The 23,663-nt window shown below is 48.1% G+C and overlaps 2 protein-coding genes across 2 annotated transcripts in view; one reads left to right on the top strand and one right to left on the bottom strand.

Moving 5' to 3' along the window:
• GNA13 (G protein subunit alpha 13) overlaps positions 1-15,279 on the bottom strand; it is a 29,159-nt gene extending 13,880 nt beyond the window's left edge. Inside the window, exons 1-2 of the mRNA XM_032199984.1 lie at positions 14,961-15,279; positions 13,059-13,285 (exon numbers count right to left, since the gene is read on the bottom strand). Coding sequence (XP_032055875.1) covers positions 13,059-13,285; positions 14,961-15,243 — 510 coding nt within the window. The 5' untranslated portion in view covers positions 15,244-15,279. The remainder of the gene's footprint in view (positions 1-13,058; positions 13,286-14,960) is intronic.
• Positions 15,280-20,838: 5,559 nt separating this feature from the next.
• Positions 20,839-23,663, top strand: part of RGS9 (regulator of G protein signaling 9) — a 32,965-nt gene continuing 30,140 nt past the window's right edge. Inside the window, exon 1 of the mRNA XM_032199983.1 lies at positions 20,839-20,948. Coding sequence (XP_032055874.1) covers positions 20,886-20,948 — 63 coding nt within the window. The 5' untranslated portion in view covers positions 20,839-20,885. The remainder of the gene's footprint in view (positions 20,949-23,663) is intronic.

Below are 23,663 nucleotides of genomic sequence, written 5' to 3'. Positions count from 1 at the left end.
ATTTCAACCAGCCTTGCTCATGCCTGTCTGAGGAGCCCGAGTTGTGGGTAACACAACCTTCCTGCAAGAAGAGGACCACAGCAGTGGTTATTTACCAACAGGACAAGTGCTCGTGTGGTCTCCTGAAGTAAAGCAGATTCTTAATCTTGTATAAACGAAACATGGCACAGAGAGAGATTACTTTGCTTGAGGCACTAAGTGGTGACATTCTGGACAGTAACCACAAACTATTTTGGGGAGGGGAGGAAAACTAGGTGAAACGTACAGCAGATGAACACTGCTTTTAAAGCCCGGAAATGGCACCAATTTATTTGGTTTCCATGAAAACCCCATGTCAGCAACCAAAACATGATTTGATGACACCTTAAGATAGCTACATGAATTCTAGTTGCTCTGGGGGAACACAGACACTACGTTTTTTTCCCAAAAGCTATCAATTAAAGAAGGGAGAGGAAAAGCATCAAATAAAGATTTAGTCATCGCAAGCTTTAAATAAACACACGATTTATCAAACTGCAGTTTGGCTGCAAGTTCAATAGAGCACACTAAGTTGACAAGACTTAAGTGTTTGGAAGAGTAAATCAGATATTTAATGCTAATAGGAGATACAGCTTGGTTACTAGAATAGAATTACAGAAACCAATCATTTTCTCTTCTTGACCTTATTTGAATTTCTGGGAAAAGAGCAACCAACATTTCCTCTCCTGTTACAAACAAAATAACAGCAACAAAAAGCACTTTTTTTTTTTTTTAAAAAAAAAAAAAAAAAAAAAAGAAAGCCTAGTTTAGAGGAAGACCAGGTAACTACACTGTTTTTAAGTTGCCATGGATATACCTAAATTGGCATAGAAAGCAAACCACCTGTAACTGTGGAAAAGCAGCCTGAAGGAGGAGAGAATGTAGAAAGACCCAGAGCACTAAAATGCTTCATTTTACCCTAATAATCCTTAAAAGCTACACCCCATTATGTACAGTTTTTGCTATTGAAGACTTAAAGACTGAGGACTTTAACAACAAATCCAACAAAAAAGATCTCTAACCTTTATTTTCGAGCCCCACCCCAAACCCTGCTGACTCAGAAGAAGTCTGACTGCAGATCAATAGTGCTGCATTTGAGGTTTTAGCAGTGTTCAGAAATTCCCGTAATAAGCCCAGAAACAGTTCACGGAGATGGTTTACTCAAAGAGAGGTCTCTCTCACCAGGAAATCTGCACTGAAGAGCACCACAGCCCTCTCCCCCAAAACCAGTGATACTCAGAACTCTGCATGAAAGCAGCAGATGATGGAGACGGTGCACTCATGCCATGAATGCATCCAGCCCTAATTAAGATGTTCAGCTCATCCAAAATTATATCGATTGTTAGAGCAGTAAAAGCTGAGCCCAGTCTCATGTCCAGGCATTAAATTTGTTCAGTTTCTTTCACTAGCCTCAGAGTTAAAATAATCCTGGTTCCTTCTCAACTCCCATGTTCCTACAACTTAATAATTGTTCACTGCTCCCGGTGCTTTCTAACGAGGGTTCCTCTTTCAAGCATGCCTCAGTCAACAGAAAAGGATGAAACTTCTACACTTTCATGGCTGTTATTTATTCAAGGAACTGAATTATAAATAAACAGGTATTTTCCCTATTTTACATTAACATTTCAGTAACTCCCCCAGCATCTCCTGTGGCTGGGGGGAAACCAGTTGTTTCCCAGTTGCCATTCCTCTGCTCTGACACTTGATACACCACTCTCTGTTTAGGGAACAATTTTCTTAGCAGTGTTTCAGAATGTACAGTAAGCTTATACAGTAAGACAGCCTTGTTATAACGGTGCTAAGATACTGAGAGAAACACATCAGCATAAGCAGCAGTACATTTACTTACCAAACTGCAGGCCTCGATCAAAATATTTGAAAATGTGCTAACAGAAAACATTTCCTGAAATGTTTCCTTTTTCTAAGTGTTAATTATGGACCAAGTTATGTTAAAACCAGCACAAACTGGCACTCCTTCCCAAAGCAGCCCCCATTTATGCCCACAAAAGCAGGATTGCAGCCTTGTGGTACAACCAGATCCAACAACTGATCTACACTGAACTCATCCCCCCCAAGAAGGGAGGGCAAACTGCTTGAAACCTGCACTGCTGCCAGTGGAAGCATTAATGAAACAGCAGCCTCAGAAGGGGATAATGCAGATACCTTATGTCAAGATCAGACATTTTAGGGTCTCCTAGCTTCTTTCTCTCCAGTTCAACCAGCAGAACAGCCAGCTCAGTTCTGATCTGTCCATTTTCAAGATAAAACTTAAGCGTATTGGGATTAGTCTCAGCATTCTTTTTTTCTACTGACCTGGAGAGTTTCAGATAGAGACTACATTTGCTTTTATAGGGGCAACAAAACAATTCTTTTCTCCACCAATGCACGTCACAAATGCGTCACTGCTCATCCTACCTCTGCTGAGAGCACTATCCTATTTCCTCTTTTCAGCACTTCCTATGTGCAGCTCAAGTTGTGTTTGCCTTTTTTCAGAGCAATCAGCAATGCATCACGCAGCGTAGAAGTGAAACCTCTCTTGCATTCAGTCACGTGGCTGAGTGTCTGTCCTCAAAAAAAGAAAGGTTTAAGCCTTGATTCAAGAAGTAGTGATTTGAGAAACCGTTCGGTAGTAGAGCAGAGTTTGGATTCACAGCAGCTGGATGCAATTTGGTGGAGGGGGCTCTGTGTGAAGCTCCAAAAGAACCAAACAAGGGAGGAGTCTCACGTAGTTATTTCACGATTGACATTTTTATCTTGTGTAATGGCACTAACAGCGAAAGGTGAAAAAGTTTAAGAAGGGTTTTTAACCCAACAATATCCCTTTAATCTATTATCCCCTATTTACCGGGCAATCCAATTAAAGCACAATTCTCCAAACGTGGTTAACGAACGGAGGTAGACGGAGCACGTCCACCTGGGCGCCTGCACTGCAGCCACCCCGCAGCACCTGCGGGCTGCTGGGCACCCAGGCACGCGGAGCTGCTCCTGCTGCCAAACCCCAACAGCTGCGTGTGGAGCAGGGGAGGCAACCAAACCACGTGCGCCTGAGTCAACAGCAAGCTGCTCGAAGAAGGCCCTGGCAAAACTGTTTTTCTTGCACCAAATCTGGTGTCGCACTGCCCTGCAAAGCGCTTCAATGACTTACAAAACGCCAACCTGGCGCTGCTCCCAGCAGTTTTGAGTTGTCTTACAATGAGGCAGAAAATCCAATTTCATTTTTCTTAGCTAGGTACCCCTCCTCGCTCCTGGAGGGATTTAATTGCCAGCTTCCTAATAAAGTTCCCTTACAAGTAAGTACGAACACTCACTACAGCTTCTAGGCGAGAGCAGAGACAACTTTGCACTAAAACCTACTGAACTGCAGTCGCTTCCACGTACAGCACTCAGCTGTGACATTTCCAGCTAACTCTGAAAGATTGCTCAAAAAGCAGAGCAGGCCATATTCCACTAGCAGCTGAAAATACTAAAAACCAGAGTAGCTTTAGGTTGTACCAAGCGATGTGCTGTTTGTGCAGCCCAGCAGCAAACCCCAGCCACACACAGCATTTATACCGGCAGCCCACAGAGCCTCAGGACCAGCTCAGGAGCATTCTGAACGTGAGGCAAACAGAAGGCTGCTGCAGCCTCCTCCAGAGATCAGAGCCAGGTGAACAAACGCAATAAACGGCAGCTGGGACACGGCATCTGCAAACCCAGACCATGCAATAAAGATGCTTACGTTTGCCAGAACCTGAAGAGAAACCAATCCATGAACACGAATTAGGACACGCTATCCACCCGATCAGGTGCACTTGCTTCCTTCAAAGACCTTTTTACTCCCTCCCTATTTACAGATCCAAACTCCTCTTCTAGAAAATTTCCTTTAGGAAAGACACCGATACTTTGTGAAAGATTTTCAAAATTTCATTGACAAAACAACTCTCCCAGGTCATAACACCCCCCCACAGGCCTAGCAGAAGCCATCCGAAAAGAGGCACTGACCGAGACGAAACAGCCACCTCCCAATTACTATTTACACTCCAGGAAGCATCTATATAAACTCGATGTTTTGCACACAACACAGACTGGAACCAGACTGTAAACATTTGCTCCTCTTTCAGTGCAGTGACCCACTGGCTCCATGACTTCATGTGTTTGCAACTCCAAGTGCATTTCATCTAATGCTGAAGCAGGAGTGAGTCTGCAGATCTGCCATCCATCACGGAGAGAGAGCTCTGCTCGCTTCCAAGTTGGACAGGACTGGTGAAGGCTCCAAAAAACACAAGAAATATTTGGCATGCGGAAACGCATCAGCACTAAAACTGGTCATGTTGAACTTTAAGATGCTTGAAAAGCATCTGATTGCATATTCTGTAAACTAAATCATAATGTTTTAAAAGCAGAACCCTAAACTAGACACTGATGCAGACACTGAAGTATCCCTAGGATTCAGTTTTACGACACACATTTGGTTTCTATTTCAGCCTCATGAGAAATCCAGGCGACCAAATGCTTTCTATTTCCTTCCTCTGCCTCAATTAGCAGAATCCATTTCAATTAAGTTCTGGTACTTCTGTTTGCAAACAGCGCTCCACCAGCAGAATTAAGCATCTGTAACATACAAACATCCCAGCTCTTGTTACAAGCTATCTGATAAGATTCAGCGATAAATTTACTATGTCTTGTGAAAGACCTACAAGTACCATTACGTGAACATTAATTTCTTTAAGAAGTAGCAAAGTTGCATCCAAAGCACTCAAAATAATAAAGCCAGGTCCTGAAGACTCCCTAAACAGGAGCAATATCCAAGAGGCTGCGAACATTTTGCAGAATTTAGGATTTTGTACTAGCAATTAAACTACTAAAGGCCCTGTGCAACTGTTGCACAGGGTTTTGAGGCAGGCCTCTGGCTGGCAGAAGGCAGCAGCACGCTGCTCCTTCCTTCCCTGCAGCTTCTGCATCCTCTCCGTTCGGTCACCAGTGGGTGATCAAACACCACCACGCGTCTCTAGGCAGCCTGCTGAGACTGCAGGCGTTTTTTTAGAATCATTTCTCTGGCATCATTAAACGTGGGAGAAAGACACAGAAACTCACATGATTGTGCCTTCCCATACCTCTCACCAAAAAGAGGATTTGTGGCCTTGGTTATAAGTCAAGGAGGAGGTGCACGACACTCTAGCTACTTTAACTGAAGAGACTCTGAAGTACCAGGCAGAAATTTAAGGCACGAATGCCTGACAGAGAAGCATGCAGCACGGTACAGTGAATTAAGTGCTGCAGAAGGCAGCTCACTGCCTGTTATGGTCCACATTTTTACTTCTCTGAAATTGTTAAATTTGTCAGGCTAAAAGCATTGTGATGGCAAAAAAAAAAAAAAAAAAAAAAATCAGGTTGTTTCCTGCATTTAAAATTCCATAACCTTTCAGTCATATTACCCGATGCTCGTTGTTGATAAGAACATATTAGAACTTATTTAGGACCTTCTTTAGCTGCTGACAGTCTTCAACTTCTTTATTCACCACTTAAATTTGTTCCACAGAGCAACTTTGGTTGTAGAGAACAAGGCCAAGCTCTTGCTCACCAGGATTATTCCATTTAGACTGAGCACATTTAATGTTTGAGGTTCTCGGGTTAACTAATGTCGTGTTTTATGACCAATTTCTTCATCCTTAACATATTATAAACAAAAGCTTCATATTCCAGAGCAGAACAAGATACCACTTGGTACTCTGTCAAGATTACAGCTCAGCATTCTGACAGGCCCTGCACCATCTGAACTTCTCAGACAATTTGTGGTAAATTTGGATACTTCAAAACCAAAGTGTGAGCAGACACGAGGCTGGTATGGAGAATCAGAGTGACATGGAACGGATTTTACTTCTTACACCAGTAACGTTGTTCTATTGCTTTTCTTTTGCAGTCAGGTCAGCTGTACTTTACGTTTTCTCACATTTTCTTAAGCAACTTCCTCAGCTACCACCAGCTAAAGTTTCCTACCATTTTGCTGCTTCTGCATAGGAGCTGTGGCACAAACAGCACGCATTTCGATAGCACTCATCACAAACTGAAGTTCAGGTCAACGCAGACAGCCCAGTCACCCGAATGCAACCCAAGTATCACGTGCTCAGCGAGAGGAGACTTACCAGCCTCCAAGGCTGAAATCTCATTACAGTAAACTCAAATTAGGGAACAGCAGCACAAATCAACGCTGCCCCTGGCACTGCACCTTAATCCTAGAGGATCCCATTTTGCATATGAAAAAGATCGCTCTATTCTTTGCCTCAGGTGCAAAATTAATTTCACCTGTATAGATGGAACGTCACAGCTGCTCTCATCCCACATGTTTTGCCAGCATGCAGATTTGCTGACAGCTATGGATACTGGGACTTTGTAGTGTAGATCGGGCTTATGTTTAGTAATTCATTTCTACGTGGCCAAAGAACAAGTCCTAGCCATTGCTATACTGAAGTTTTGTGAAACGGTGCAATATGCAGTGCTACAGGTACTAACATGTCGTGTACTGCAGGTTAGTTAATACGGAAATCGGCTCTGAACCAGCGTTTGTACCGAGGTCTCACATTAGCCTTTGGGCAGCAGGAGCAGCTGAAGCTCATCTAGCACATTTGCACCAATTTAAAAGAAGTTGCTGAGAACTGGTTTACCCATTCAAGTCATGAAAGGCTGAGAAAGTCTCTTCCTGTGAACTCTTTAGAGGTTGCTGACACGTACAGCGTGTTCAGAACAGCACTTTCATTTTACCTTTACTGTTGCTTTTAATCAAGGCTCATTTATAGAAATCCAGAGCTTTGCAGAAAGAACAACGTCACCTTCTACTCTTCTGCAACAAAATCTTTAGAAAACTAAGGCACACGATCAATATTGCCTTGGCTGTTCAAGCCTGAATTTGCGTAACAACCCGGCACTGTGCTCTCAAACTATTGTGGAAGGCAGCATTTTAAAAGCAGTTGTTGCCCATAAGCAGGTATCTGGATTGAGTTTAAATTGAGAAAAGTAGCACAGTAGCCCCCAGAAAGTTGCTAGCATTGTTGGTTGGAAGTTGACTCAACGTGCTTCTGTCTCATGTGTGTGTATCGGGATAACATGTTAATACCAAGAGGGCCCTCACTGAAAAAAAAATACAGTTTTAAGTACAGATATCACTCTGGATTAAGAATATTTTTTATGTTGTTTGTATATATACGCACACAGTTGGAGTAGCTGCACATTCTGCACCAAAGGCCTTGGCAGCATGCAGCATAACAACCACAGTCACCACTTTGCAAGTGGAGACAAAGGCCATATCAAAATAACTCTTAAACGTGAAAAAACCCCTACCGTGGGCACCAGCAAATCTACTTCCTATGCGTTCAGGAAAGAAAACTGATGGAGATGTTCATCAGTAAAACGAGACCAGCCTGCAGCACAAATCAGCTGGAACTACAAGACCACTCCAGGTGCTTCAGAGCCTTGCTGCTGCAAACTTCGCAGGCAGGGAAGGGAGAACGGCACGAAGGGAAGCCGGCAGCCCCAGCAGCAGCCGTTCAAGGCACAGCAACTCAGAGGTTCAGACAGAAATCCTAATCCCAATTTGGAAGATGAAGAAAATTAGCATTTGTGTGAAATTAAAAGTTAAAGCTCATTTGAAGGTAATTGAGCTCAATTAAAATCTTACAGCCAATCCCCATTACCCAGAGCACTAGTACACATGTTCCTGGCCAAAAAGCAAGAATAAGGAAGCTCAAGCCTCCTTATTGTTTGACTCAAGCGTTAATCGCTATAAAGAGCCTTATTAATACAAATCAGCATGATCTTGTCACCAGGGCAAGAAAAACAGCAAAACAGCAAAGACTCCGAGCCTCTCCCGAGAATCTGAATGACTCATTTTTAAGTAGAAATTTGTAAAACATTTTTCTTTCCACAGTTATAGCAACAATCTTTGGTAAATCCATTTCATGTGTAAGGAAAGACCAAAGGACAGCAAGCAGCTCTAACTCTTCCAGGGGTTTTAACGAGCAAAGCTCACCGTACACGTGCCATCCTGTGATGGGACATTTGGCAGGCCAGGGTAAAAGGGGAAAATAATTCATATTTCAACACCGACAAAGCAGCAAGCAGGTTTGTGGTGTGTTTTTTTCCCCCACCACTAAGATTTAAGTACCATTCAGTGTAATCACTATGCTTTATTTAAATACGGTAACTCTCAATTATATGATTAAGTCAATGCATGTGTTTACAGAAACACTGGGGGAGTGGATCTCATGCCTGCAATGAAGACTCTTACATCAGTCTAGGAAACTTTCTGACAGTTTATGCACTCAAGCACATCCGAAATAGAAGAGCTACCTATACACTTCAGGAGATCTGGGAAATTGAAGGGAGAAAAGCAAACAAAAGACATCTCTGCCCCCAGGTTGGGGGTCTGGGGAGGCTGCAGAGGATGAATACTGGGAGGAATATTTACACATGCCAGAGGGCACAAGCTGCTGAAAAGCTTTGGAAGTTCTGTGTCACAAGCATGATGTAGAAGACACCGACAAAGTGCAGATAACACACGCTGCCTTTTTCCAAGTTCTACACCAGTGACTTCAGAGCTGCTGAGGGCACTGACCTCACAACGGTTTCCTAAGACGTGCGTCCACACTTGAGAAAGAGTAAGACGCCAACTCGGGGCAGCCTAGTCAGCTGTCAAACCACCGGCCTTCTCAGCACCACTATGCTATAACCAGGCACAGACCTGTGGCCCACGGACCTGAAAGAATGGCAAATATTGCTAATGCTTTGCAGTGGCTATTTGAGGGCGGACTCTTTCCATAAATGAAAATTCACAGAAATTTGATGATCTCTTACACACAACAGCCCCATCGATACTCAGAGACAGAAGGCAGAGAAGCCCCAAAAGAATAAGACGAAACACTATCTTCCAGTAAAACAAACAACGCTCTGAAAATGCTACAGAGAAGCTGCAGCAAAACTAGCAGAACTTCAAGCTGAACACGCCTTTTCCTGTCTTCTATAATCTGATCAAGCACTAGCAGACATGTCACAAAAGTAAACAGGACCCAGAAGCAAACGCACATCCAGTCGTCCTTGCTGTACCCGTGGCTGCACTTCTATGCAAATGCTGTCAGAACAGAGTGTCATCGCTGCCTCCTGGCACTGAAGGGTCACAGCATTTACAAAAATTGGTGTGATCTGCAAGTAGGGCATGTACAGTATGCATCTGAAGATTGCATCCCTCTTTTCCAGTCTCAGAGAAGCAGAAGACTCACGGAGATGGTTTCAAAATCCTTCTTTGTTAGTGACTCTAGCAGCGAGCCTCAGGACCTGCAGGTTCATGGCGAACTGAGGTGAGAGGCAGCACACAGGGGCCCTGTCCTCGGTGGTACAGACACACAGCGCCAGAGCAAGGCGCTTCCTCAGCTGCCAGCACCTCAAAGCAAGTCTCGATGAGAGCAGCAAACCTTTGCAGCCACAGAAGTCTGAGTACCTCCTGAGTATAAACATAACAGCCAGGAAAAAGCTCTAGGTAGGTCCTGAGACAGCCTTTACAGTTTAAAAAGAAACAAAAAACAACACACCTCTGTTTTCTTCCTCATCCATACGAATAAATATGCTGCTTCCCACCTCCTCCAAACAAAGTGACACAAATTTCACTCCAGCATTCATCGGCTTTCTGACCAACTGGAATAGTGACTGGGTTTTGTGCTGAAATTAACCACTGGTCTGCATGTTGCAGAATTAAGCTAATGGGTATGGTTATACAAGTCCCTTCAAGAGATTTTTATTTTTTTTTTTAATTGGAAATCAATTTGCAATGGGAAATCCAAAACGTTAATTGGATGACAAAGCATTAGGGTGATACAGACCAACTCCATCAATAATCCACGTTTGCTATCCAACGCAAGGCCATAGGAGAAAATTTCAGGAGATGAAGAGCAAGCTTGAGGATGCCCAAAATCCCAAGCTTAACTGCAGAACCTAAGCTACGGATCCAAAATAACCTGCAGGTACCCATGTTGGTACCTCAATGGCTTTGGGTTGTAACAAAGTTTGAGGGATTGTTATACTGACCAACTGAGCAGTACTGAAGTTGTGTATGTTGCACTATAAACTGCCATTAGCTCTTTCCAGTTTTAAAGCATCACACGGGGCGAACTGATGAGTTTTCAAACAGTGCTGTGCCTGGCCAGCAGGCCCCTATGTCACCAAGGGAACCAGATGATATTCTATTCGCATGACCACTGAGGTTACCAAAATGAGGAAGAACTGGGCATGGAAATGCTGATTTCTAATTCCATTAAAATCTAACCGCGTTCTGTTTTTCCCCCTCACACTGCTATAAAAAGCCTACGTTGTTTCTTCAGGCTCCCAGAGTCATGTCTGGCACTATGAATGGCAGACGGACTAAAACGAAACAGGAGCAAGAACAGCTCCATGATCTCTCACAAACACCTTCAAATTTTAGCTTATAAATGCAGAAACTTTAATCCTGGCCTCTCTTTTTCTGTACTACCTATCTCTTCCAAGTGCAAATGGCTCCTAGAGCAGCACTGTTGCTTCCTTTTCTCCTGGATTTCCATGTAAATTTGTTTCACTCCTTATCCATCACCGCTGTTCTTCATTTGCACACCTCTACCTTTGCCCCAAACTGTCTTATTCCCATCGTAAACAGCATTTTCTCAGCATTCCTGCCTGTGTCCTCATAATAGGAACCATGTTTTCAGCGCAGTGTCAAACTCAGTCCAGTGGAAAAAAGCTCAGCTCCCTCAGTCTGGAGTATATGCAGGCAAATAATTCTCTTCTACCATGCTCGGTCCCAGCACTGGACTTTTTTTTTTTTTTTTTTAAACAACACTCTTCCCTCTCCCCTAAACATATAATTATACTATTGCTGATCTCTCTCCTTTCATTTTTTGCTGCATGCAGTTGAACTGGACGTAGAACAGTATTTGTCTTTTACTCCCCATATTCCAATACCAGCCATTTTCAGTCTTTTAAGCCTTATTTCAAGAGTCAGTTCTCAATACAACTGATCTGCGTGTCTTCCAGTTTCCTCCACCCTACCTCCTGACTCGGGGAACACCCATAACTCCCTCCTCCATCATTGGTGTCTTCCCTCCACACCACGACGTGTACCTGAACTCTGAACATGTTTCTATAAAAGTCTGCCAGCAGCTATGACAAAACCGTGCACTGCTTTCAGGAGTTTGTCCTTCCGTTCTGCACGTGGAGCTCTCTCATAACGCATGTTTAAGCTTACTGGGGCAAAACTGAGACTTGACGCTCAGGCATCACTTTATCACGCTGCTTGTACTCAATACAATGACATCATTCAGCTTTTTTTTTTGTTTTGTTTTTTGTCTTTTTTCCTCATGCTTCTAACTTGGCAGAAATACATTGGGCTGAGATTTTGAAAGGATTTAGGAAATACAGCAATGTAAGTATAAACAAAGCAGTTACCTATCTGCAAAATCTAGTATTAGGACAATACTCAACTATGCGTAACACTTCAAGAAGTACTTTAAATTCTGTCCTAAACCAAGACATATATATATAGTAGATAATACTATACAGATTTAGGGGCTACCAAAAACATAGCAATCTTTTTCTTTCCCCTCAGTAGATTCAGAAGAAAACCTCTTCAGCTCCTACTCAAAGTGAAACTCTGCACATGGTTCAGTTATGGAAAGAACCTACTTGTCAGAAACTCAAGATGACAGCAGCAGCAGCGAAGGAAAAGGGAGCTATTTAACCTGAAGTCACCAAGCGTGCCTAGTAAAGACGAAACGATTTTACTTAACGGATTTTAAAACGGCTCACTCCAGCACAGCAGTTACGTCACTAGAAGTCACATCTGCACCAGAAGAGGATCTTGAACGCAGCAGAGCGGTCGGTTACCCCTTTCTGATCACTCCAAATGCAAAATGCAAGCGTCAGATCTCCCTAGGAACCTATTTAGCCAGTGCAGTACCAGGCCGGGCAGGCGATAGGCTACTCGAGCACCTGCCATTCAGCAGGCTCTGGAAGACACTCCAGGATTAGGGCAATACATATTTATAAAGAGTATTTACACAACCTCTTTAAGACAGCCTACAATTACACAATCGTTCATAATAGCTCAACGGGAGGCATCATCAGCTATTGTTCAGATTCACGCTAACACAAAGGTTATTTTTAAGACATAAAAACACAAAGCCACTTAGGTTTAAGAGACCTACAGGAACAGATTTAATCTATTTTAAGGTTCTCAACCTGCAACCCCACCCCTAAGAAACCCTATGCCATTGGCATTTCACTACAGAGGCCTACAAAACAAACAGCAAATTAACTTAAGTCTTCATTTCCTTTTACACCATTAGCATGGAAATCGAGGGACTTTAGCTGTCACGAACAGTTAAAGCTCCAACTCGAGAATCAGGACATTCCCTTTTCCTTCCCAACCCTACTGTTGAATTGTATACTCCATCTTCAGCCGAGAACTTCCATATAACAAAAATCTCATTACACGAGAATTAGCATAGACATTCTAAATTAAACAGGAAGTATAGAGGGAATGTTTGCTAGATTGCTCAAATTGGAATAGAGAAGGGAGTGGTTTTTGAATTCTTCTCATTAACCCATGCATACCTTTTCCTAAAAATCACATTACTATCAAGTCTTCCTTTATGGTGAACTAAGATTTTTAACTTTTAAAGTTAACGCACCAGTTAGCACGAGGTAAAAAATAATCATACGTAAGGTAAAATAATCATACATAAAAAACACTAGACAGGTCCTAGCCCTGTGGCAGAACATAAAAAGCACTCTACAGCTGAGCTTTCTCACATATTAAATGAGGACAATTATGTCAGGAGCTCTACATTAATCTTGGTTTTGGAAAACAAGATTGGGGAAGGAGCTAAGCATCCGTCTGCAACACCAGTGTACCAGTCTGCCACCCACACCGCTCAAAACCCGTAAGGAGGCCGCCCAGGAATCAATTTTTCCCGTTTCACTGAAAAGCGAAATAGGAATAAGACACGGCACACACCCCGCTGAAAACTCCAAAAAGCAAATCTTACCAGCTGGAATTCTCTGCGCCTGTCGTACGCGTGCTGGATGCCGCTGTCTGCCCAGAGAGCTCTTATGGCCGGGAGGTACTGTAAAAAAACTGCCGTCTCCACCATCCCTTGCACCACCGTGACCGACCGGGTATCAAAAGCCATCATCGTATCTCCATTGCTCTGGTTAGCAGGATCTCCCCATGGGATATGAAGTTTCTCTCTGGCATCTACGAGGACTCTCACACCTTTAACAACATGAAAGAGCAGCGCAATTAGGATTTCTCAGCATCTAAAGTTTCACTGGCCTACAAGTCTGTGAGGATTCAAACAATACCCTCACTCTGTACAATCGAGGCTCAGTAAGACTATGCACCCAGCAGAAAATAAGAAAGGGTCTGAAAAACTGATTTTAAGTACTACATTTCCAGGTAATATCAAAACTCAGAGAACTGCTAGCAGAAAAGCACGGCCTTAATAAACGGTGTAACATCCAAAGTACAAGTTTAACTCCTGCAGAAGTACAGTAATTACTAAATCCCCAATCTATGCTACTATGTAAATAACTTTTACAGATATTCCTACTTTCCTCTGATCTCCAAAAACATTTTACCGCCATTATATTTACCTGGCAGAAAAACAAGACACAGGAAACACGTTTAAAAGCTTATTTCAAAATACGTTAAAGCATCTGATGGCTTTTTTTAAGGTTGCCTAGTCCTTGTATTCTTACTAACTTTGTGTATAGTTATAACTCATTGTAGAGAGTTGTCACTGCCTTTAATATTTTCACAGATACGTAGACTACAGTTACTAAAGTCACAGCACTTTCTGAACTCAGTGTTTTACCACTTAAGAGCAGAATGAATTGTTTTACATAAAGACTTTCCCACAGTTATTGTAGGTTCTTTTTTTTAAAGTAAATGCTCTGTAGGAGAAACTGATTATTTTAAACTCGCCTTACACAGGTCTTCGAATAAAAAAAAGACCACTGTGCTGATACTGATAAATCAAATGAACTAAATTCTACTATTAGATTTACTAGTGGCAAAGAAATAATAATCCAGGAAGAATAAGCAACTGTAAAGGTGTGGGGGAAGGTATAAGTAAGGCGCACTGACAGACTGCTGTAAGATGACATGCCCCTTCAACACCACGGTACTTTTTCAATTCCACTCTGACTGTTGTATCTGTCAAAAGCAATGATTTCAGCAAAAGACGACCTGCAGTTCCTACGGGTATACTCGTGCGCAGTAAGAATTACTTTATTAATAGACTGTAACCTCATCAACCTTCCTGTTTGTGATTTTCACTACCTTGCTATTTTTGATTTTTTTCAGACCCGATTTGTAAAGCCTTGTAAAGCAACTCCCTGAGAACCGGTGGGATTTAGGAGCCCTGTTGAGGAGCGGGGCTGATACCTGTACTGTGCTGCCTCAGGAAACTTGGTTAAGACTTTGTCCCAACGTCACCCAGCTCCAACTCCAAACCTGACCAGCAAAGGCAGTGATTTGGGAAGCAGAGAGAGCAAGCGTGGCAGATGCAGGAGGGTGACAGCAGCGAAACCTGGAGCCACGCACCCCGGAGGTGGCTGCCGGGCGAGGCCCCAGCCGGGGGCAGCCCTTTTACCCCCAAAACGAGGGGCTCAAACCCCTTCCCCCTCCACCCCAGGCCCCATCCCCTCCCCACACCCTACCAGGGGGGTCTTTTTCCCGTCATGAGGGCTCACCCCTCGCTCTGGGGGTCACCAAGCCCGGCCGGGACTAACCCTATGAGGGGCCAGGACCGGAGTCTCCTCACTGTGGGGCCGGGGCAGCCACGGGGCGGCCCTAAAACCGGCCCCAGCACCCCACAGCCGCCCCCAGCCCCTCAGGGCGGCGACCCAAGTCTACCACAGAACGGAGACGATCCCCAAACACGCACCTTTGATCACATTGCTGTAGATAGTGGCCCGAAACTCCTCCCGAGCCGCCCGATCCCAATCCTGCCCGTGGATGATCCTCATCTGCTTGAGGAAGGTGGACTTGCCGCTCTCCCCGGCGCCCAGCAGCAGGATCTTCACCAGGCGCTTGACGTAGGTCTTCTCGCGGTTCAGGCACTTGTCGATCTCCTTCGACTTGCGCTGCTGCTCGGCCTCGCCGCTGGTCAGCAGGCAGCCGGGGAAGCAGCCCGACAGGACGGAGCGGGACGGCAGGAAGTCCGCCATCTTAGCGCGCTCTGCCAGCCAGGGGAGCGGCCGCCCGGCCCGGCCCGGCCCGCACCAGCCCGCCCTGCGCAGCGCGCATGCGCCCCCCGCCCCGCCTCGCGTCAGCGCCGCCACCGCCCCGCCCGCGCGCCGCCCGGGCCTGACAGGAAATGGCGGGAAGCGCGGCGCCATGGTGGATGTGGGGCGCTTCACCACCCCCCCCCCGCCTCCCCAACACACACACCTCGGGGTGCTCAGGTCTTGGTGAAGCGTTCTCGGCGAGGAAATAAAATGGTTTTATACTAAAATATCTTTGCGGCTCGAGTGGTTTTGTGGAGGTGGGCTCAACGTTTCGGTGTGCGCAGCTTGGTTCTGCTGAGGAGAGCGTTGCCGTGCTGCTGGGTGATGGCAACACGCTTGTTATAAATGAACTCTCAACTCAATCTGAATTTTGTAATATTTATACTTAAAGTATACACTCCCAAATCTCCCCCTTCTTTATTAATATCAACCATTTTCTTGACACGAATTACCATTCCATATATAACACGCTGAACGAACACTGCTGGCCTCCCAGTGGGGCTTGGCCCTTGAATGTATTTAATAGTGATTTTTTCCTAAAAGTTAATGTCCCTTCACGTGATGGATAAAGCAAGTAATATACTAAGCACAAACAAGGATTGAAAATCCCACTCCTCGTGTGATCCATCCCTCGGCACAATTGTTCTGCTAATCACGTATACAACATGAAAAAATTACCCTACAAACGCTGACACATAAACCAGCGTTGTGTGAGGTGACACGACACTGCTAATGCAGGACTGTGCTGACAAGATGTGGTCCACGGGATAACTGGCAACATTAAATGTTTTTTTCATCTCTCCTTACATCTCAAATGTGATGCTTGCTGATCTTTTCTCTCGGCGTGTTTCTGCTTTTTCTAACGATAATCCTAAATTAGAAAATAGGAAGAAAGGACAGAGGAAACTGAGTCGAATTTAACTCAAGGAAATATCACTGTGCCTCTACTGGAAGGGTCTCCTTCCATATGGCTTTGCAAAAACAAAACAAAACAATATTTCTTATAGGAGGGCAGGATGTGGTATAAAATTCATATAGTCACCTAATAAGCACATCCTGGTGGTTTTAGTACAGACATGGAAGACAGTAATTTGTGAGCTCTTGTCCAAGGTTTAAAAACAGTGATTACCTCCTTTCTGAGAAGCAAATTAACACCTACCAGTGAAGTATAACAACAAAAAAATGCAGAAGGCAGTAGATGCAGTTTAGGAAAAATAAAAGTTGTGAAGCAGAAGAGGTAGCTGACAGCCAGGCCTGTGCAGGGATGCCATAATGAGTCCTTCTCTTCCAGGCTGTCAGCAAAATGCAACTAAAACCTGGGCGGCAACAATAACAGGGGAACGAATGAAGAGTAATAGCTATTTCTTGGTGTCTTTCAACAGCAAAACCACCTTCCTAACCCAGGATATCCTTCACCAGAGGTCAGATCTGCTTCAGGATAGCCAGGTGTCTCCTAGGTCTACCTGTGCTTCCTTCAAGGCTGCTTCGGTTCCTCATCAGCTCTCCCTGGCAGTCTCAATTTTGCCCTTTTCCTTCCTCTTTTCCCTCTTTTAGTGTCACTCTGCCCACCCCTTTGCCTTCCCAGTGACTTGCTGGAGCCTCTCCCTCCAGCTGCAGTGCTCCAGGCAGCTGCTTCCTGCTGGCCGTCCCTGGGCAGCTCCCTGTTACTGCTGCTGGCTCCCAAATTTGTCACCTCCTTCTCTGATACTCGCGTTCCACATTTCCAGCTGTCCACATCTCCTAAGGGCTGGGCCATCCTTGGCTTGCCCTCAGTGCTGCCATTGCTCCTCTCCCTTTCACGTTCCCAGCAGCGGCCAAGCCCTTCAGAGCCTCCTAGGTGCACCGTTCCCCATCTCCAACATGGCCCTCAGGGTACTGCAGAGAGGGAAGGGCTATTCCTGCTCTGAGGATGACAGATTTCCATGGAGAGGAGACTGTATGTTAGCCAGCTCAGCAGGGGAAGCCAAATAGCTCCGTCCTGCATCAGGTGTGAGCGAGCCCAGCTGCATCCTCTCTCCCAAGCAGCCAAGTTTCATCTCCAAGGCAGGGTGCACAAGGTTTTTCTGTTTTCTTTTTTTTTTTTTTTTTTTTTCCTTCCCCTTTGACACTTCTTAACTTAGCATTCCTGTCCCTGGAAAGTCCAGGAGTGATGGGAAATGAATCTTTGCTGCCCGTTCCTGCTCACGGCTCTTCCCATGCGGCAGCTGAGGAAGCCTCTCACTTGGAGTGCCTGTGCCCTGCCACACAGGACAATGGGCTGGGGAGATACTGCTTCAACCATTGCCTTATCGGGAGACCTGAGATTAAGTCATGCTTCTCTCTCTGCCAAGTTTGCACTCTTTTTTTTTTTGATAAACTGCTTTGAAATCTTCCTGGAAGGAACTGCGTACCGAAATTCAGCCTGAGCTTGACACACTTGCAGGGCCATTCTCACTGATTCATTTACGTTACTCTTTCCTTCCCCTCACCGCTGGCCCCTGTTTCCTTAGATAGAAAGGTAGTTACTCACCACATGCCTTTTGTGTTGCATGATGAACTTCTGATGTGTGAAGAAGGGGCAACCACGTAGGAAATGTGATCTTTAAACCAGGGGGGATTCCACCTGCAGCGCTTTCCACAAGAGAAAGCGACAAGAATTGTTGCTTCATCTGGTGAGAGTGAAAGTTACCGACAGGGACTTCACGAAGAGGACCAGAAGACACAGTTTAATTCTGAGCAGACCTTTCCCTGTGCGGAACAGGTCAGGAATAACACAGGGAACCAAAAATCAGTAGGAAGGCAGGGAGCCCGCAAGGCTTCTGCCAGCCCTCTGTCTGCTGCTCTGCCCCGCTGTCCAAGCCCATTGCTTTCCTGACTCACAAATTCACACAAATAACTGCAGGACTGTATCAGGGACAGTAAAAGTCTCTTTGCTCTCCACCAGTGAGGGTTTTGTCATTAAAGCCCAGGGCTGTCTGCCCTTTACAAGCTTGTCTAATCAGCTTTAGATGCCTCGTGCTTCACGTGGCAAATCTGCCGTGGTGCATTAGGAGCTGGGGTAATTCACCTGGGCAGCAGGTGAAGCGCGGCTCATCTCTGATCTCTGTGTTTGCTGGTTTGTGTCATTTCCAGGTGTTATCATCGCTGAATTTATATCGGGCGTTTTTGTAACAAAGACATGAGGTTGCTTTGTAACAGGCAGAGACGTGCTCATGAGTTTTATTTGAGCTTGTCAGGGAAGAATAGAAATTGAAAAAATCCAAACCTGGGCTACGAGGAGGGTGTCAGGGTGGGACAGCAGGGTCTAACATCGCCAGGAGCTTCGGGGCTCGGCAAGGTTAGAGCTCCCACCTCAGCTGGAGCTCCTTCCAGCTATTTCTCCTGGATCTCCTGCAAAGAAGTTTTGGGTTTTTTTTTTTTTGAATTCGTGGGTAGCACCAGTTTTCAAAAGTGTGTCTCCTAAATAAGACACCTAGATGCCTCAATGGCACATGTAAAGGCAGTATTTTGGGGTGAAATGACTGCTTGTGCTCCTCTGCACGGGGTGCATGCAGTTGGTGGTAACCGATCCTTTATTTAGGCCGGTGTTTGCATCTCACCTGGGGTGCTTCTGGGTCCTGCAGGGGGGCAGCGCCAAGAGCAGTTCAGAAAAAAAAACATCTGTAGTTTATAAAGAGTTTTCCCAGTTGGCTTACAAAACCAAGAAATTGAACTACATATTTTTGAGTGCCATTTGCCCTGGTATCATGTCCAGGAGTTACAGACATCCTATTCTCCTGCCAGTATCTGTCTCACTTTTGTTCGCTACCACCTTCAAAATGCCTGCACGCTTTCACTGTTTTTTCCCTTTCTTCGTTTGACTCCCTTTGTAATTCCCTCTCTCCTGTTTGCCCACAGAACAGGCAGTGCCACCAGAGCTTCTGTCGTCTTGGCAGTTTCGGAGGGCCTGAGGATCTGAGGATTTTGAGAAACACAACAGCAACTCAGCACTTGAATTAGGAGGCACTGCAAGCGTGTGCAGAGCTCTCCTCCTGCTCCTTCTGGCAGGCAGCTGATGCCTTGGAGCATGAGGTAGGCTAACTTTGATACGAGCGTGTGGAATGCCAGAGGTTACTCATCAGCATCAAGTTAGCAAGCAGCACAGACCGCAGCACGGTGGAAAAGCCTCTGGAAAGTAAGGAGTGTCTGCGAGCCAGCGGCTGCTGTGACTCATGCGGGGATTTCACGTGGGAATGGCTCCAAGCAGACACAGGAGAGGAGCCTTCCAAAGCGCTGGCTTGTTCAGACGCTGTGAAAGAGCAGAGATGGAGATAAAACTTCCACGAGGGCAGCAGAGCAACGCCTGTGCCTTCAGGGTGTCTGTATGAGGGGAGGAAGCTCTGTTTGAGCCAGCGTGCTTTCCTGAAGCACATGAGCACAGCGTGGCATGTCAGAGCTGTCACAAAGTGTGGTGGAAACGGATCTGCAGTGGGTGGCTGCACGCACGCAGCACCTATAGGTGTGCAAGGACAAAAGGCACCGTGCCCACCCGGCGGGCAGGAGGCGCAGGGGATGCCCACCCCGAGCCCCAACACCATCAGCTGCGGTGTGTGGGGTGTCCCAGCCCCCTGTGCTCCCCAGCAGCAGGAGGAAATTCCGCCCTTCAGCCGAGCGACCCCACAAACCCCGCTCACAGTTTCCAGCGCTGCCATCAGGTCCCGATCCCCCACCCAGCGGTGTGAGTCGTCTGCCTTGCGAGGAAGCACCCCGTAACCCTGCGGGCTTCCTCCGGGCACCGTTACTCACCCTTTCCCTGCATGACAAATCCACCCAAGCCCCAAAACCACGCGGGCAGGGCCGGTGACAGCCGCTGCCATTCAGGGCACAAGCGCCTGAGCCCCTGCCTGTGGCCACAGCACCCTGCGCACCCTGCGTTACCCCTGCCAGCAGCGTTTTGGGGAGGGTTTCTCCCTGATTCTGTGATGGGAGCGCTGCGAGGGGGATCTGCAGGGAGCCTGCTGGGGACAAATCCCTGCCTGCCCCCCATGCCTGTCCCCCAGAGACCCCCAGGAGCAGCCCCCAGACCCCAGAGCCCCCCAGGGGAAGCCCCCAGACCCCAAAGACCCCCAGGGGCAGCCCCCAGAGCTCCCCAGGGGAAGCCCCCAGACCCCAGAGACCCCCAGGGGCAGCCCCCAAACCCCAGAGCCCCCCAGGGGCAGCCCCAGACCCCAGAGCCCCCCAGGAGCATCCCCCAAAGCCCCCCAGGGGCAGCCCCCAGCGCCCAGCCCCCAGCGCCCAGCCCCCAGCGCCCAGAGCAGAATCCGACCCTGCCCAGGCCACGCCCACCCGCGCCCAGACCACGCCCACACACTCCCAGACCACGCCCACCCAGTTGAAGCCACGCCCCCCTCCCGCTCCCCACTAGCGCCCCGAGGCGGCAGCCGCGCCGCCCCTCGCCTCTATGCAAATGAATCCAGGGCGCGGCGGGCGCTGATTGGCTACGACGCGCGGCGGAGGCTCCGCCCCCGGAGGGGACCGGGAGGCGGCGGTGGCGGGGGGCGGCGGGGGGCAGGTGCTGCCCGGCGGGCACGGCTCGGCTCGGCTCGGCCCCGCTCCGCTCCGCAATGACGGTCACACGGCTGGACCAGGGGCAGCGCTACCGGCCTCGGATGGCCTTCCTGAAAAAGGTGAGCTCACAGCCCGCCTGGCAGCCCTGGGGGTTACGCCGGGCTCGTATTAAGCCATGTCGTGACATGCCATGCCGTGTCGTGACATGCCATGCTATATCGTGACATGCTATGCTATATCGTGCCGTGCCGTGCCATGCCGTCCGATGCCATGCCATGCTCGAGGCAGTGCTCTCGGATGCTCCAGGCAGGGGTCCCTGTGTTCACCCCGCGACCCAGCCAGCCGAGCATCCCGCTGGGCTGCGGCTCCCCGGAGCCTTTTTGGGGTCCCGTCCCCATCCCCGGGGCCAGGACCTGTTGCGGAGCCACCTGGAGCCCCGCTGGCACCCACCCGGGTTGGGGTTAAGGGGCTGGGGGCGAGCTGGTCAGAAGTCACGGGGGAAAAGAAATCTGCAATTTTGATTTATTTATTTAGAATTGCTTCAGGTGAATTATTGTGCCAGTTTTTCTCCCTCTCCTACTTGTTTCCCCAAAAACCGTGTCATTCCCTAGGGGAAATCCCATCGCACACGGTGCCCGGCCGCCCACTTCTGCTCCGTGTTACGGCCTGCGGTGCGTTCCCAGCGCTCCCAGCCGCTGCCTGCTTCCAGGGCACGCATCCTGGCCAGCTGCTCGCTCCCTGCCTCTTTCCACTTTTTCCTTTTCCAGAAACGAGCGTATTTGTGACCAGAAACAGTTGAAGGAGTGGGAAGACGCATGCCCACGCGTTTGGATGCGATGTGTAATCTTGTAAAGCGTTCGGTGTGTTTTTTTTTTTTTTTCCTGCAGCATTCATTCAGAAGTGTAACCGGTTTTAGCCCAGCTGCTCTCTGCCGAGGTTTCAGAAAGCAGAGTGTTAAGCTAGCTTCCCTGCCACCCACCTCTCCTGCCCATGGCTTATCTCATTGAGTGGAATTAGCTGGATTCCCAGCGACGAGCACAGCCCCCAGCCGCTGCTCGAATCACAGCTCTCCTGCAACGCCCCCGACCTGAGGAGCTGGGGAGGTTCTGGGGGAAAAAGGGGGGAAAATTGAGGCTGTTCAGCACTCAGGTGAGAGCCCGGCACGACAAGAGCCCCCCCATGCTCCTCTTACTGGAGGAAGCAAGGAGGAGATTTTCTTCGGGGCTGTGTCTTTCGAGGTAAATTCGGCTGGGGAGCCCTGCCGGAGGAAACACGCTGGGCCAAACTCTGCACTGAGTAACACCCCACGGGGTTTTACGCAGGAGCGCGGAGGAGAAGCTGTGTGCTTTGGGAAAACCTCCCCCAGCCGTGCTTCAGCTGCTCCGTGGGGGTGTAGCCATCCTCGCAAAGCGCTCGGAGTTCCTCAGGTGGGCAGAGCTGTTCAAGCACAGCAGCTCACTGAGCAGCAGAGGATTCGAGGAGTTCTTGCTCTGGTGCTTAGGAAGGGGAGCTCCTGGATGGTCAGCAGGCCAGCTTCGGCTCTCACCTCTGCTTCCCTTCCTCCTCTCTTTCTTCCAGACCTCAGGGAAGCTGTGGACGAGCCTCAGCTCTTACAGTACCTGTGCTGATGGCTGCATCCCCGGGGCACAGCCCTGCCACCCCACAGACCTTTCGTGACTGTCCCTGGTGGGATCCAAGTGCCTGGCACGCCTCCAGCGAGCGCCCTGCGGGCTTAGAGCCTCTAGGAGCTAAAATCCTGGAGAGAAGCTTTGTTAATTGCTTAAATCCGTGCTCGTGCTTCGCCACCGGCTGGCACGGATGCCGTAGCCGTGGTTCGTGCCAGCAGCACAAGGGGTTTCCTGCAGTGCTGGGTGCCCGCGGGTCCGTGGTACCCTTACAGCTGTGATGTGTCTCCAGCAGGCTGCTCGTGGCCGGAGCAGTCCCGTGGTCAGACAGGGGAGATAAAAAGGGGGTTGCTCTGGGGGTGGGCAGCGCCGTGTACCTGCTGTGGGGCTGCTCTGCGGGCCTCGCTCTTCGTGGCTGACCCCCAGGGGAACCAAGGAGCCCCCCAGGGCTCTGTGATGCTCCCCACAAAATGCCCGTGACTGATGCTTAGGCTGATTTATTACATATTATTTTTTCCTAAACTGCCAAGGAAGTCCCTCAGGACAGGGAAAAAGCCCCCAAAAGACACATTTCAGGCCAGATGCTGCAATGGGACTTTGCCTGGGGCCGTGCTCACTGGCAGCTGGTGGGCTGTGTGCTTTTCCTTGCTGTGCCACAGGAGCTGCATCGTGACTCAGAGCTGGTGGGTAGGGTTTGCTGGATTTGCCTCTGCCTCCTCCTCGCTCTGGTCCCTGGCGGCCAGGCGGCTCCTCCTGGGCCCACAGTGGGGCCAGGGGCTTCTCATCCCGGTCCCCTCATCCCACAGAGGCTCTCCAGCTTCTCTTCATCCCCCTGGCCGTTTCCAGCGGGGTGTTAGTGCTGGAATTGGGGTGTCACTGGAAGGAGCCCTTCAGGAGGCTCCCGTTTACCTGAGGCCCCGTACGCTGCTGGAGCTGAGCTGCCAGGAAACCTGTGGGTGGTGTGATGCCCCGTCTGTCCTGCCTCATCCCCACAGATGAGGTGGGCACAAGCGAGCCCCTTCCTCATTCCCCATGGTCTCCTAGGGACAAGAAGCTCGTGCCCTGGTGAGGCTGGGCACACAGCTGCCCTTTGCTTTGGGTTTGCTTCCTTGTGGGTTCAATTAGCAGTGGGGTTGGCGGCCTGATGAGGAAGGGCAGAGGCAGCCACAGCCCTCCTTTCCCCATTTACAGCCCTCCTTTCCCATTTAC

Source organism: Aythya fuligula, chromosome 18 (assembly GCF_009819795.1).
Source record: "Aythya fuligula isolate bAytFul2 chromosome 18, bAytFul2.pri, whole genome shotgun sequence".
Classification (NCBI taxonomy): Eukaryota; Metazoa; Chordata; class Aves; order Anseriformes; family Anatidae; genus Aythya; species Aythya fuligula.
Note: the sequence above shows the minus strand (reverse complement) of the source record. Positions and strands in the feature narration are given on the sequence as shown.